Source organism: Camellia sinensis, chromosome 1 (assembly GCF_055761805.1).
Source record: "Camellia sinensis isolate YWXY chromosome 1, ASM5576180v1, whole genome shotgun sequence".
Lineage (NCBI taxonomy): Eukaryota > Viridiplantae > Streptophyta > Magnoliopsida > Ericales > Theaceae > Camellia > Camellia sinensis.
In genome coordinates this window covers 207560799-207577192 of record NC_138961.1, presented here as the reverse complement: position 1 = coordinate 207577192, position 16394 = coordinate 207560799, and the positions used below count along the sequence as shown (strand labels likewise).

At 42.9% G+C, this 16394-nt stretch overlaps 1 protein-coding gene across 1 annotated transcript; it reads right to left on the bottom strand.

Moving 5' to 3' along the window:
• Nucleotides 1–2026: 2026 nt before the first annotated feature.
• Nucleotides 2027–9497, bottom strand: LOC114277158 (MADS-box transcription factor 27-like). Its single transcript, XM_082919179.1, has 6 exons — nt 9459–9497; nt 7289–7350; nt 2858–2957; nt 2684–2725; nt 2514–2597; nt 2027–2393 (listed from the first exon to the last, which is right to left on the bottom strand). Exons 1-6 carry the CDS (start codon nt 9495–9497, stop codon nt 2235–2237), a joined length of 486 nt encoding a protein of 161 aa, XP_082775305.1. The 3' UTR covers nt 2027–2234.
• Nucleotides 9498–16394: the final 6897 nt, after the last annotated feature.

The following is a 16394-nucleotide window of genomic DNA, read 5'->3' as shown; positions in this document are numbered from 1 at the left end:
GTTATGTCACTTATTTTGTGTAGGTTAGTTATGCCACTTTGTGTAAAAGTTATGAATAAGCAAATTAAGGGTTGGTTTGGGATGTTCTAAAAAAGTGCACTTTTTGACTTTTTGGCTTATATGGGTTGGGTTTGATGTGATGTGTTACAGAGGTGATGTGATTTAAATAAGATGATATGACTTAAATAGCATAGTGACTTTTCAACTTTTTGTATTATTTAGTTTATGCCAAACCAACCCTAATTGTGTTTTGTTATGCACAATATGGTTACAAACTATTTCTGGTGAGAAATGTTAAGATATATCGTGGTTTGTGTTTCGAAAAGTATGACCATTTCCACAGTTTTTCCTCTTTATGTATTTATTTTCCATTTTAATTTGCTTTTTATCTGTGGCCGTTGCATGTACTGCCATATGTCGACAAAATCCTCCATGTTACTAGTCTCTGTCATTTTCAAGTCAATTATTTTATGTTCCCTTATGTTTTGCAGGCAAATTTATACTTTGCATTATATTTGTTCACAAAAGACTTTCTTTATGTTGTTCCCGGAATGTGATTATGAGTCATGGCATTAATTGGGTGGTCTTTTGTTTGCTCAGTACTTTCCCTTTTGTAAGGACTATGATATTTGTGGATAAGATATTTCCTGCATGGCTTATTTTGGATGGAAAAGTATAGTGAATTGACGACATTTGTAATTAAACCTTTTATATTTGTGTTAATTTTATGGGAGAAATATATGATTTTGAAGTGGTTTACGGGGAAAAAATAATTACAAATCTGAAGGAACTTTGGGTATAATTCTTGGTTATTTCCTTTTCTTTTGGTGGATTTGTGTTGTATTTTATTGTTTCATATTCATTTGACAAGAGCGTTACACGAGAGATGGTTGTGTCTCTGACTTTGTTTTTGAGCTACCTTCTCTCTGCATATAAAATAAAACTAGGAAAGGCTCCTTGCAAGATGCTGACATGAAAGTGAAAAAGGGCCGTGTAAACTAACTGATAATATTTGGACTAGTCATTTTGGGGGTGTGGTGGGTTTGAACTTTGCAAATTGTGTTGAATACGAATGCGTTCACCTATAAACAGGAGAAAAAATTAACTGATAATATTTCAGTTCCTACCCTTTCAGGAAGATAATATATGTTTTTTGGTTGGGGAAAACAAGGTATGTAGGTTGATTTTCCTTAAAATACTCTGATAATGGTTGGTGCTGTATGCCTATCCATGTACCAATGCATTCAGTGAAACTTCGTTTGGCTAAGATTTTGGGACTAAACAATCATAAAAAGACAAAATTGATTATAAAAACCAATAAGGTAAAATACTATTTTTTATCCATAATCATTACACTTTTTATCTCACAAAAGTCAAAAAAGTCTCAAAATAAAAATCAAACGAGACTAAAAAAGCCAAGCTAAAAAAGTCTCAACACAAAAAAGTTGGCTAAAAATGCCAATGCCAAATGAGCACTTAAGATTATTAAAATTTGAAGACTAAACTTTCATTCCAGTTATGCTTATACTTTGACTGTTCTTGAAGCGAACATAAAAACTGGTGTGTTTGGTTTGAGTTTTCTGGATTAAGTTTTTTGAAAATTGAGTTTTTTGGTTTTCGTATTCTTTTGTTTTTAGTGAATATTTTTTAAATTTTAAACATTTTTTTTTACTTTTTTAGATGTGCCTTAGTTAGATGTATTAAAAAGTAAAAAATTTGTGAAAAAATATTTTAAAAAATTAATAAATACATAAAAATACAAAAAATGTACTGAATTCTTGTATTTTTTTGTATTTTTTTTATTTTTGGTATTTAGTGAATTTTTAATAGATTTTTTTTACAATTTTTTTTACTTTTTAGGTGTATTTATGTTAGGTGTGTCTAAAAAGTAAAAAAATTGTTTAAAATATTAAAAAAATTCAGTAAAAACACAAAAACAGGAAAAATAAAAAAATAAAATTTTTAAAAAGTGTTTTTTGGAAAATGAAAACAAGGATTGGTTATGGGATACGTTATCAGTTGGGTGTGGGTTTGTGTGCATACTGCAATCTTGTGAAACATATTCCATTGATAAACTACTCAATTTCTTACTATACATATATTAAGATGGCCTTGGGTGGTGTGCAATTCTAATGCAATTGCAATTTGAAGCAGTTGATAAATATCATTGGGATCAAAGACTGCACAGAACACTTGGTATTATTGAATTACTTTTCAAGGGTGTGGAGAGAGTTTTACTGTGATCTTGTTTCCCTTGCTGGCATCTCATGACATTGTCGCTCAGGCTGGCTTAGCTGGAGATTGATGGGCACATATGAGTCCACTCCAATGCTGAAACCATGTGAATTTTGCGTGCTTCCTTCCGCTGCAGTCACATCCCTCGTTCCATAAATCTGAGGCAAGAAGTTTTGTCCCTAGTCAGGAAACTAATTTCACATATTATGTGTGCAAGCATTGTAGTATTTGAGTTTATTCAGGGATGCTAGAAGGTTGTTTTTAGTCTAACCAGATACCTTTTTACACAATTCCATGTTTTCTTGACGAATTAGGTTTGCCTTCTTATAGAGTTCGACATTTTCTTGATGCATAAAGTTCTCCTGTAATGAATCCAACAAAGCTTATTTTAGAAAACTGAAATTATTCTTGACAAAAAGTTTGATTAACATCCATCATTTGGAGAGACCTTTTGGCTTAGCTCCTGTATCTCGTCCATTAGAACCTGGTCCTGTTGAAGTTAAGAAAAAAACATCTAATGTAAATAGAAAATTCATGTTAAGTATGATGGACCTTCTGCATAGAAGGCCACACAAGTTCAACTCTTTAGTCTTAAGCATTGCATGAAGAGTAAGGGTATCACCTTTTCCATGCGGACACCTCGCAAACTCATTTCCAGTTGGTTCTCTAGCTTTTGTAGGTCTTGGACGCTCAAACCATAAAGTTCTTCTCCCATCAATTGCCTGTCTCATCAAAATTACAATCTTCTTTTCGCTATCAGACCTTAGTTATAATTCAATATATGATCTGTAAAATAACTGATGTATTATTATTGATTGTATTGATGTTGTTGTTTACAAATGTTGAGGTGCTGTTTATATAGGAGATGTTGAGTGTGGTAGTGGAGTGTAGTAGGTGAGGTAAATTCTAACAGCCCCCCGCAAACTCAAGGAGGATAGAAACTAACCAACTTGAGTTTGGAGAGAGGAACAAAACAAGAAAATACATAAAAATAAAAAAAAAGAAAATACATAAAAATAAAAAAAGATAGGGGACACTGTATGGTCGTGTCAGACCGTTGGTGAAGACTCTGAAAAGTGGTGCCATAACGTGGTAGAGGACACTGGATGGTGGTGTCATAACGGCGTAGAGGACACTGGATGGTGGTGTCATAACGTTGTAGAGGACACTGTATGGTGGTGTCATAACATGGTAGAGGACACGGTATGCTAACCGGAATCAATGTCGGGACAGTTGATGGGGTCATGTCGGACCGTTGAAGATGCTAACCGGAATCAATGTCGGGACAGTTTATAGGGTCATGTCGGACCGTTGAAGATGCTAACCGGAATCAAATGTCGGGACAGTTTATGGGGTCATGTCGGACCGTTGAAGATGCTAACCGGAATCAAATGTCGGGACAGTTTATGGGGTCATGTCGGACCGTTGGAAAAGTTGTACCCTCAAAAGGTGTGCCCAATTTCTCAAAAGGCGTGCCATCAAAAAGGCGTGCCGGAGTCATCATGGCGAGGCACGTGAGTGCCTTGGTTGGCGTGCCCGTTTGTCGGCGTCAAAAGGCGCGCGATGCGCGTGGCGGCCTCGGCTATAAGACAGAGGCTGAGGCTGAGGCAGAGAAAAGCTGCGAGAGATATTCTGAGAGAGAGTGCTGAGAGAGATTCGGTAACACTCTGTTGCGAGAGATAGTCTGTAATACTCTTGTGCCCAGAAAATGGCCTCGTCTTCCCGGAGTCTGCTCACTCTCTTTCCCGACCTCAACGAGTCAACAGGAGAGAGAACTGGTGCGGGGGCACTGGAACCTCAACCAAGTACCGCTGGGTATACTCCGTTGAACTTTCCGATGCGGTCTGTGGAGCAAAGAATGGCAGGGCTGTCGGATGTGGAGGCCAATCAGCATACTTTGAGGGCATGTGTGGAAAGCATGACGGCGGTCACAAATTTGTCGAACCGGCTGCAGAGTAGGACAAATGAGGTGCAGCATTTAAACTCCCAGCTGGCTCTGCTCCAACGCATGTATAAGGATGCGCGAGCAGAGATTAGCGTGCTAAGGGCAGAAAACAAGGAGCTGAAGCGGAAGGCCACCGTAATGTTCCGATTTGGAGGGCCGCCATATGCTGCAGTGGAGGAGCAGGGAGTAGTGATCATGCCCAGTGGAGTGGGAAACACGGAGGCAACGCCGGTAAGGGCCGCCCAGGACGGAGGCAAAAAGAAAAGACTGGCGGCAGAGTAGAGAAGAAGTGAGGTCGATGTGTGGCCGCTGCAGAAAAGAAAACAAAGCTGTGGTTGTTGTTGTTTGTTGTTTGTTGGTTGTTGTTGTTGTTTTTTTTTTTTTTTTTTTTGTGTAAAATTATGATCGGAGTGGATCCCGGAGAGGAATAAAATACGGGTGTTTGGCAAAGCTGTAAATGGTTTGATTTTTTTTTTTTTTTTTTTGTTTTTTTTTTTGTTTTTTTTTTTGTTTTTTTTTTTTGCTTGTTTAATAAAAAAAAATATATATATATAGATATAAAAAAAAAATAGGGAACAATATGATGTCTGAGAGTATCAATGAAGGTTTAGAATAAAAAATAAAATTTGATGAAAAAAATAAAGTGGGCGGTTGCTGTTCAAAAAAAAAAACAATGGAGGAAAATAAATATAAAAACAAAGAAAAGAAAGTGGGGTTGTTGGAAGAATAAAAAAAAAGAAAAGGGGTCTCGTTATGGAGGTGCAAGACGGCCAGTGGAGGGAAAAGGAAAAGAAAAAGAAAGGAAAAGAGAGGGTGGAAAGGGAGAGAGAATCAAGAAAGCAGAATGGGGTGGGGCGCAGAGAGAGAGAGAAGAAGTGGGGTGTGTGTGTGGTTAAATAAATAAAAGAAAAAAAAGGGTGTGTAGTGTAAGGATCACAGAGACTGCCTCTACATCTACACACGGGCATCTCTCTCTATTAGCAATGGCTCGGACCAAGCAAACAACACGGAAGTCCAACGGAGGCAAGGCTCCGAGGAAGCAGCTCGCCACCAAGGCCGCCAGGAAGTCGGCGCCGGCCACCGGTGGAGTGAAGAAGTGGAGTTGTATCAGCTTCTGGTGCCAAAGCCGGTGACACTGGATTGGGTGCAACAGAAGCTTGAGGACTAAGAGCAGCACCGGGAGACAAACAAGAGGAATGTAAGAACCGCGTCGAACCACACCCATCTTACTGGACTCCCCAATCTGGTCTCCTCCGATCGAACCGCGTCGAGGACCACCGACAACAATCCGGCGAGCTGGGCCGACGGAGTGGGTTCGGGTTCAACCAACACAGATCAGAGTTATTTGAGGGAAGTTACATTACTCAGGTTCGGCATCGTCGAATTTTCACAGTGAAAAGGGATCGGAAAATGTTTCAACCAGAGGTGAAGGTATGATGGAATCATGGATATGTTCTTCAGATTAGTAATCTTCTTCAGACAAACAAAAATGAGAACAAAACAATGATGGTGTTTATCATAATACATGAAAGAAACAAGAGGAATGTAAGAAGAAGATGCAGAGGGTCGGAAGGGATGATGCCCACGAAGGTATAAAGAAGGTATGTGTAGAGATCCAGCGGGCGGCCAAGGCGAGGCTGCCGCCCGCCGGTGAAACGAAAGTACTAAGTTGTTAACCTTGCTCTGATACCATGTAAAATAACTGATGTATTATTATTGATTGTATTGATGTTGTTGTTTACAAATGTTGAGGTGCTGTTTATATAGGAGATGTTGAGTGTGGTAGTGGAGTGTAGTAGGTGAGGTAAATTCTAACATGATCAGTCTTACATGTCTTGAAGAGATAAGGGAAGCAATTTTCATTATTTGTCTAGTGAAATCTAGGGATCCTCTAGGTTTTTTTTATCCTTTATTGGAGAATCTTATTGATTGTCAATCATGCCATTGATTTCCAGTTTAGGGGGCAACAATTACATGAACAAAGGATATATATTATCAAAAAAGAAACTGAAATATCTTGTAAATGTTAAAGCAAGCGAGAAATGTACTAAAAGACTTATCTCAACATAAAAGCATAAACAAAAGTGCCATGAGGAAGTCAATGTGCAGGTCAAAATCATGGAAATATATTCTTACAAGAGAGGGCTAGAAATGATGATGAAACATGCAAAAAGGGTGGCCAAAATTGTGTAATTGGATAACGAGAAAGTATAAAAGGAAACTGGATGAAACTTAAGAATGTAGACTAGAACAAAAGAGAAGGGAAAGGAAATCAGCAAGAGGGGCAACATAACATTTTGAAATCCTTTTTAATGCCAAAAAAAAAAAGAGTAATGTTAGGGATCATGAAAAATATATCATGAAATACATCATGAAGATTTTTCATCCCTTGATTAGTCTTGATTAGTGTGTGGTGTTTTATTGTAAGGGTAATCTAAAGGTTGAGAATCTTTCATGATAATATTCATGATATATTTTTCATGATCCCTAGCATTACTAAAAAAAAAATGACATAATGCTTCTGTAGTAGAAAATTTGTGATGTCCAAAATATGTGACCAATAAGAGTAAGAATTAAAAGGAGAAGGAAAAGAAAGAAAAAGAAGAGAAGAATGGGAAGGAGGAGAAGAATAAAGAAAACTGGAGCATCTGGCTCTAGCTTCTATTCTCTAAACCCACAACTGTTTTAAAGAGTGTTATTGAGGACATAATATAATCCTTAGTAGCACAAGCTATGTAACATATGGTACGGCTCTTTTTTTTTTTGTGATAATCATCCATACATTACATATATTTTAAATAATTTATGAAGCATATTATTGACATATAAGGAGGAGAAGAATAAAGAAAACTGGAGCATCTGGCTCTAGCTTCTGTTCTCTGAACCCATAACTGTTTTAAAGAGTGCCATGGAGGACATAATACAATCCTTAGTAGCACAAGCTATATAACATATGGAACAACTCTTCTGTGATAATCATCCGTACATTACATATATTTTAAATAATTTATGAAGCATACTATTTTACCAACTATTGTATGGTATCAAGTGCTATGCTATTTACCAGGTCAATCAAGTATATCCAAGCTAAAGGAGAAGGAATTTTACCGATAATTTTCTTGCAAGTTGTGTAATTGTTGCCTCAAGATTTTTGCCTCCCTTTGCCAAAACTAGCAAGTATGGTGGCACAAATTAAATTGTATACAGTAGAGTATGAGAGACTTCAGAGCGTCATGACTAAACCGCATCAGAGTGTTTGAAAATCTATGTCATGGATGTAACATGACACTTGCCGACAAAAGAAAATATAGCATGACACTTGCTTAACAAATAGGCCAGGCTACTAAAGCATTTGTTGCATTGGTGAGAGGGAGTTTTTATGAGCATTAAGACTGAGCTAAGCCCAGGCGTAGTAAATAGGCCGTTTTATGAGCCGTGGTGAAAAGGGCTTAGCAAGTGGACGTTAGTGTTAGCTCGGTCCAAGTATGATTAGAGTCACCACGGTCGGAGTGGTGATAATTAGCTCGGTCATGGTATTCGGAGCCGAGGTATTATAGCTTCTTATGGTGGACCTTGCTCTGGTTAGCGCGGTCAAAGCTTGCTGTAGTTAGCTCGGTCTCAACAGATAAAACCGAGGTACAAATGAACAAGAGTCGAGCTATCAGTTGCATGAGAAGGCGCTGGATTAAGTATGAAAGTGCTAGTGTTAGCTCGGTCATACTCTCATCCAACCGAAGCAAAACCATCTCACTTGGTTTAAGCAGTGAGGGGGGTGTTGAAGGATAAACATTATCTTTCAGCAGTGTGATTCCTAGGAGGACTCTACGTGGAGGAATAAGAGTCATACTAGGATTGTGCCAGGCAAAAACTATAAAAGATCACAACATAACCTATGTAGAGGTAACACAATTTTGATTCCCGAATACACAGAACTTTCGTCTATTTGCCTTTTTTTGCTGACTTAGGCATTGGAGAGGTATCCGGCACACACCCGCTGGCTAGCTCACGTTTGTGTTTTCAGGGAGTAAAGCGACGACGTTTGGAGGAGCGCAAACTTGATCAACAGGATTATACGAGAAGATAATTTCGTGCTCGTACAATTGGCGCCGTCTATGGGAAGTCCAGAAAGAACAAAACCTCTTGATCGAGTTTTCCTCTCCAAGCTGGAAACAATGGCGCACAATGAAGACTTACCACACTCTGCCATTGATGGGCAAACCCCGGAGGAGGGTGAGAGACGCGAAGGTTTGCCTTTTATCCCTCCCATGGCGGATTTAGAACCCCAGCGACAGAACCCCCGGAAGGATGCAAGGGGGAGACGGGCTGACAGCCCCCGTCGCTCTCAAAGTCCTAAAAGACAGAGGCGGAGGATAGACCCACAAGTTTTGGAGGATCGTGTGAAGGAGCAGGACGAGTTAATAAGGAGGATGGCGGCAGACATGGAGTCAATGAAGCGCCAGATAAAAGGAAAAGGGGTGGCGACAGGAGAGGGGCGCAAAGACAACACGCCCCCTCGCCACTCGGAGGATTATGATAGGCGTACCACACCATCGCAAGCAGAAAGTAGGAGCCTTAGAGCGGGCGACACTTAATTAAGGACTTCCAGGACTCGTTACTCCAGGTCTGAGAGAACGAGAATTGAGAGGTCATATATTGAGGGAAGCACCTATCGACCCTCGCATACGCACCAGACGTCATCTAAGCACACGGAGTTGCCTAGATCATCTAACTTACGAACTATGCTTGAAGAAAGGGCACGATGGAAGGAGGATACCAGGGCACGCGACCCGCGCAGAGTTGCAGCCCTTCAGCGGTTGGCACCTCAGACGCATGGGAGCGTCGTGATAGGAATGCCAATGCCGCGCCTTGCTTACGAACCAACCGACAAAGCATTAGCAAGGTTACAGAGCTCGGCGTTCATTCTGGCAATTGAGAACGCGCCACTACCTTCAGGCTTCCACTAGCCCAAATTCACCACTTATGAGGGGAAGACAGACCTTTACATGCACTTAAGCCACTTTCGCCAGATTATGGCAGTATACTGGCGAAACGAGGCTTTAATGTGCATCATATTTCTATCCAGCCTTGGCGACCTAGGTCTAACCTGGTTCGAAAGGCTACCAGAAGGCAGCATCGCCTCATGGGCACAATTGGCAGAGGCGTTCGTGACTAGGTTCAGAACGAACACCAAGACACCAGTGGAGATTGATCAGCTACTCTCCATTGACATGGGCGACAAGGAGATATTGAGATCCTACAACAATTGCTACTGGGAAACCTTTAACCAGATTGGGAATTGCCCTACAAACCTCGCCATTGCACAATATAAATGGGGCCTGCTAGTCGGAGACAAATTGAGAGACTCAATTACTATGACGCTGCCCCTCACGATGGAGGCCTTAATGGAGAGAGTGCACCAACATATTCGCGTGGAGGAAGATAGCGCCCGTGCTAAAGCAAAATCTGGCACAACAGCAATGTCAGATAAAAAGACTACAGCGAAGGTCAACACGGTAGAACAATCAAGCAGGAATGGGCGAGGCAGGCGGGCCAACAGAGAGGACCCAGATAAAAGGAGGTTAAGAGTTTGCACTGCCATTACCACAGTGTTCAAAAAACCAATCTACTAGATTCTCAGTGAGATACGCAATGAACCTTTCGTCCGATGGCCAGCTAAGTTGAGAGAAGCACAAAAATACTATGACGAGAGGTCCCGGTACACCTTCCATGATGAAAAGGGGCACCGCATTGAAAATTACACGTCGTTGAGGCAGCATTTGGAGGAGTTAGTGGCTGCTGGGCACCTGGACTAGTACATAGAAGGAGGGACACAGCCAGCCCCCCAGAACCACAACAACCCAAACGGGATGCCGGTCGATGCTCTACCTCAAGGCGTAATTAACGTAATACATGGGATATTCGAACCTGAGCGGGTATGTGAGCTTAGGGGGATGATTAAAAAGGCTGAACACTTAAGTGAGGTATTAAGTGCACAACCTACCATCAAAAAGGGGAGAACAGAGGCCACAAATGTCATATCTTTTTCGGACAAAGATTTAGCAAGGATATACTGCCCTCACAATGATGCACTGGTTGTCACTCTACGCGTCAAGAATTTCGACGTCAAGCGGATTTTGATTGACCAAGGAACCTCATGTGAGATAATGTATTACGAAACCTTCAAACAATTAAAACTGGAGGACAAAGACCTGGCACCTGCAACCTCTCCCCTAATCGGATTCAACTCAATGCCAGAGTGGCCAGTGGGCAAGATAATCCTCCCAGTCAAGGCAGGAACCATGACAAAACAGGTGGAATTCTGGGTATTGAAAGTCCCTTCCATTTACAACATAATCTTGGGAAGGACATGGTTGCACGCCATGCGTTCGGTAGCGTCAACCTACGATCAAGTATTGCGGTTCCCCAACGAAGTCGGAGTAATTGAAGAGGTCTTTGGAGACCAAATTATGTCCAAACAGTGCTTCGTCACAGTAAATGGAAGCCGCGCTGCAAAAGGGTATGTACAGATAGTAGAAGAGCCTGAGAGTAATGAACTATTTGCGGATGTTGGCAAAGCAGCTGAACAAAAGGCAGTGGAAGACTTGGCACAGGTAAGGATAGATGAAAAAAACCCAGAAAAGTTCTTTTTGCTCGGCTCGTCTTTGTCCAGCACTAAGAGAATAGAGGTCATGGAATTCTTAACCTCTAACATCGAAGTGTTTGCCTGGACACCGTATGACATGCCTGGCATTGACCCAAACTTCATCTGTCACCAACTGAACGTCCACCCAACTGCCAGACCAGTTATACAGCGTACTCGCAGATCAGCACTCTACCATGCTGAGATAGTGGCGGAAGAAGTGGGAAACTTGCTGGAGGCAGGAGCTACTAGAGAAGTGCACTATCCCAGGTGGATCTCCAATACCGTAGTAGTGCCAAAGAAGAACGAAAAATGGCGTGTCTGCGTGGACTACAAAACAGTCAACAAGGCATGTCCAAAGGACAGCTTTCCCCTACTATGGATAGACTAACTGGTAGACCTGACGGCAGGACACAATTGACTTAGTTTCCTTGATGCGTACAGAGGTTACCATCAGATCGCTATGCATGAACCAGATCAGGAGGTCACATCATTTACAACGCCTAGAGGATTGTACTGTTACAAGGTCATGCCCTTTGGCCTAAAAAATACAGGGGCAACATTCTAACGAATGATCACCAAGATGTTTGAACCATTGTTAGGCAGAATAATGGAGGCTTACATAGATGACATGGTGGTCAAAAGCAAGAATGAGAACGACCATCTCAGGGACTTAGATGAAATGTTCCAGATTCTGAAGACGAACAAGTTGCGCCTAAATGCATCCAAGTGTGCATTCGACGTAGGATCAGGCAAATTCCTAGGCTTTTTGGTGACCAATCGAGGTATAGAAGCAGACCCTTCTCAGATCAAAGAAATCCAGGATCTTGAGAGGCCCAACACAGTCAAGGAGGTGCAGCATCTCACTGGCCTAGCAGCCGCGCTCAACCAGTTCATAAGTCGGTCGTTAGACAGATGTCGACCATTTTTCCAAGCATTAAAGGCCAAGTTTGAGTGGGATGAAGAATGCGACCGCGCCCTAGAAAGCCTGAAAGAGTACATGTCTTCTCCACCGTTGCTAGTAACCCCAATACCTGGAGAAGAGCTTGTGGAGAAGTGATTTTGGAAATACTCTTCAGATCTTGGGAGACGCTAGTGATCCTCAGCTAGTCACCTGAAAAGACACAAATACTCCGGTTGGGGGTGCCGAAATTAGCACTCCGACGGACAAGTCAGTTCTTTTACTCAAAATAGCTTGTCTTCTAAGTTAAGCAAAAAGTGATTGTTACATACCTAATAAATCTGTTATTCTTGTATTTATACCTATTTCTTTTGGGCCTCGGGGCCAGGGCTTACTTTTTAATCATTGTTCTTTCTCTTATTCGGCCCCCTATTCTTGCAGGATACAGCCGTTAATATCAGCCTTCTATAGTGCGTGCCTTCTGACTTTGCTATTATTCGGCTCCCACAATTGCCCCCCGAACTCCCCATTGACGGTAGTTAATCGGCGTGTTTGGTTTTGAATTTGAAAAGTCAAAATAGGTCAGACAGCTTCGCATACCCTAATATAGATGTCAGAATGCACACACCTTTTTGGTCATCATTATACTTTCCCGCCTCGTTCGTGCATCCCTCGCATTTATTACAATCTGAAACTTCAGTCTTTTCGAATGCGTAATTCGTCAAGTATTCGAGACTCTTCGACCGCCAGCGGGTATCCCTTCTCTGACTCGCATTTTCTACAATTCTTCTCCGTCTATCCTTGCCCCGTTTACTCCTTGTAAGTCTTCTTCTTTTTTCTTTGCAATCCTTTTTTTTGTTTGTCATTTTGATTTCGGCGGAACCTTGAATCCCTGCAAAAATGGCTAAACACTTGAAAGACCTCATTTTTGAGGGTCGTATTTCCGAATTCCGGCGACACTTTTCCATTCCCGACGATGTCCACTTATCTCTTGTAACGGATAGTACTCTTGATATGGAGAAGGAGGATCAAAATACAATCGTCTTCCCTCTCTTATTAATAGCGGAGGGCGGAGTCCGTTTTCCCCTATATCCATTGCTTAGGGCTGTCCTTCGCTATTGGAGTCTGATTCCTTCTCAACCCAATGTAAATTTCTTTCAAATCATCATGGGGGTGATAGAGTTGAATCGACGCCTTAGGATCAACCTTGGCATTCCGACGATTCGGCACTGCTGCGCTTTGGCCAAATCTTTCGGTCGGCTGGGGCGATACTTTCTCAGTGCCAAGGACACTGACCATCACTTGATAACCATGCTTGCCAGTTCTGGTAAGAGAGTTGACGACGTAATGGTCAATGTCCGAGGTAATTGGGAGTTCGGTGAAGGCAAAGACCTCCCAGACCCTATTCCCAGACGGAAGGGTGGTCCAGGTTGCCATGTAACGCCTCGTGTTTGTTGATTTGCCTTTTATTCGGCTTTTTTCCTTTAATCACCCCTTGTTCTTTGCAGGTAATAGATTGAAGAAGATTCTTCCCTCAACCGACGACGCAGTCTTTAAGGAAATTAAGTCTGCACTCAGATACTTCGGCCGTCCAAACGTACAAAAGTAAGGGAGAGCTGCTCACATACTCCTTCGATATAAACCTACTTATACTACATTCTCGGCCGCGGACGGCATTCCAATTCCATCCGGCGATCAACACCTTTCGGATCTTCTCTTTCCCAGCTTCAAGAGCCTTAGGCAAATTGGCCTCGAAAATTCAGATTCGGGGAAAGACGCGGAGCCGGTGGTAGAGGTAATTGCCGAACCAACCAAAGAGGTCGCTGAGGAGGCCGAATAGGTCGACGAGGCGATACGCTCGGCGTTCGAGGCTGCCGGACTTAACCAGCCTTCACCGTCCACTTTAGGTCGGGTAGAGTTTTCTTCTAGAGATATTTTTGCGAATTTGGGAGACCTACCTGGCGATTTTTTCGAAGGTATGGCTGGGGAAACCCATTCTGAGCCCACCTTGATTAAAACTTTCATACCCATTATTGAAGAGACGGCTCAGGTTGCTGCGGTCGAAGCAGGGAAAGAGGTTGAACAACAGGTCATTGACGAACGGCTGATTCCGGAGGAGCGGGGTAAAAAGCGTAGTGCCGAGGGAGAGGCTGGGTCGGAGATTAGCCCTACTTCTAAATGGCCTCGTTTAGAAGAGTCGGATGTGGTTGCTCCTTTTATTATTCGGCCAAAGATCAAAGATACGCCAATCTCTTCTGACGCTTCAGCCATTGAGGATCCAGCCGTGGCGTTGAGCCTGGCGGCTTCAATTTCCTTGCCGGCTGACAACGCAGCCTTTCGCACCGTACCAGATGTTATGGCCGTAGCCCTATCTGCGCAGTCGGCGCTTCTGGTAAGTGACCATCTCAAATTCTCTTGAATTTATTTTCATTAAGGTATCTGACGATCCCAACTTATTTTGCAGACGGTTGGCAGGATCGCGGACTTAGGCCACCGCCTGCATGATGCCTTGGCAGCATTGATCGTTTACAAACGGAGGCGGACGGTCAAAAGAGTAGGGCCGAGTTTGAAGTGATGAGAGCCGCAATGGAGAGTGAGCGAGCTGAAGTAGAGGAGGAGAGGGCTCGCTCAGCTGAATAGCTCCGTTCTGACGCTGAGAGTAGGGCAAATGCAAGCGAAGAATCGCTCAAGTTAGCCAAGGAGGCCCTTGCCGAGGTGGAGGTTCAGTTAGAGGAGCTCAAGGCGGCCAAGGAAAAAGTCGATTCTGAGGCTTCTGCGGCATTTGAGGCAGGAAAAAGCGCCGCATTCACGGAATATGTAGATGAAGTCCCCAAATTCGAGAATCGGGGGTTCAAACATGGGTGACTCAAAGCCCTTGCTACCGTTGGAGTTACATTGGCCTTGCCAATTCCCTACGAGCAAGTGGACGTTGAGCCACTTGAATCTGACCCCGAGGATTGATCTGGGAGACATTTCAATTTTATTAAGTATTTTTAATTCCGATGTAAGTTTTTGTTCGGTAGACTTTTGTTGGTTCAAGGTAGTTTTCATATATAAATTGGTTATTATTTGCGCTCAATTTATTAATGAAAATTTCCTTGTTATTTCACCACCACTTGTACACAGTTTGTGAAGTTATGTTAATGAAGAATGTTTTGTCTTTCACTACTTTGGATAAAATCATTGCTGTGTTTGAGCTTTCAGAGATTGAATATCTTATGGCAATATTGATTTATCATTCATATGCCGAGTATTGTCGGCATTCAAGCCGAATAGGTTGGTGAGATTGCCCTGGCCCCAGGTGGTTCATGATCGTTCGGATGCCGGAGAGATAACCTTAAGAATTTTGAAGAATCGATTCGTGAGCCGTCTGGAGCACTTGAGCCGAATAGATTGATGAATCTGCCCTTGCCCCAGGCGGTGCATGATCATTCGGGCGCTGGATGAGACGACCTTGAGAATTTTGAAGAATCGATTCATGAGCCGTCTGGGGCACTTGAGCCAAATATATTGATGAATCTTAAGAATTTTGAATAATCGATTCATGAGCCGGCTGGGGCAGTTGAGCCGAATAGATTGATGAATCTGCCCTTGCCCCAGGCAGTGCATGATCATTCGGGCGCCGGGTGAGACGACCTTAAGAATTTTGAAGAATCGATTCATGAGCCGTCTGGGGCACTTGAGCCGAATATATTGATGAATCTTAAGAATTTTGAATAATTGATTCATGAGCCGACTGGGGCAGTTGAGCCGAATAGATTGATGAATCTGTCCTTGCCCCAGGCAGTGCATGATCATTCGGGCGCCGGATGAGACAACCTTAAGAATTTTGAATAATCGATTCATGAGCCGGCTGGGGCAGTTAAGCCGAATAGATTGATGAATCTGCCCTTGCCCCAGGCGATACATGATCATTCGGGCGCTGGACGATTGAGGTTTTCTCAATTAATGAGATTGCCTCGAGGGCGCTGCCTCTGTAAAGGATAAATGAACAAAGGTACAGCCTTTTTGAGCTTAGTAAACAGCTGACTCCAGCTCTTGGAGGAAGATTTATTGTGTGAATGTCGAACAGGCTCTTCTTTAACAGGAGAGGAAAAGTGAGAACGCTAGCTGAGCTGGGCGGAGACAAGAATCGAGGTGGTGAACCTTCGCATACAGGAAGTAGGAGTTCTAGGGATCGAGAGAGGCGTTAGTCTCCTCGACGTCGAAGTAGGTCACCCAGGCGGGACAAGCAATCGCAGGGCAGATCTCCACAACCCCGAGTCGAGAGGGGATCTGACGCGAATCCGTGCCCATTAAGCTTTGTGGTATTTGTGGGGAATAGACCCATGACAGAGGCGAACTCGATCCTTCGAGACCTAAATGTAGCGGTCGAGTTTGCTCGAGAAATTTTTCCTCTTGAGGTTCAGCAGTCAATTGTAGGTCGACAGGACTATGACGTATTTTGCGAAGGCATTCACGGGGCGGTGAAGGGGCTTTACACTGTCTATGAAATTGGCATGTGGCTGCGCGCTACTCGTCGAGAATTGGAGAAGAAGGAGGAACGTATTCGAAGTTTGGAGGCTCGCGCGGAGGCGGCTGAGCGTGAGTTAAGGAAGACCAGGGCGGCTCAGGCACAACCCGCCGGGCAAGGAAACCTAATTGCGGAGGAAAGGGTTACCAGTCGGCTCATC

Bases quoted from the DNA above. Each gene is read 5' to 3' on its own strand.
- LOC114277158 (XM_082919179.1), bottom strand. From the start codon at position 9,497: ATGGCGAGGTTTGTAGGGCAATTCCCAATCTGGTTAAAG. The intron at 7,351-9,458 runs GTTTCCCAGTAG...CATACTTGCTAG, and splicing joins AATTCCCAATCTGGTTAAAG to TTTTGGCAAAGGGAGGCAAA. The intron at 2,726-2,857 runs GTGATACCCTTA...TAACTTCAACAG, and splicing joins GAGGTGTCCGCATGGAAAAG to GACCAGGTTCTAATGGACGA.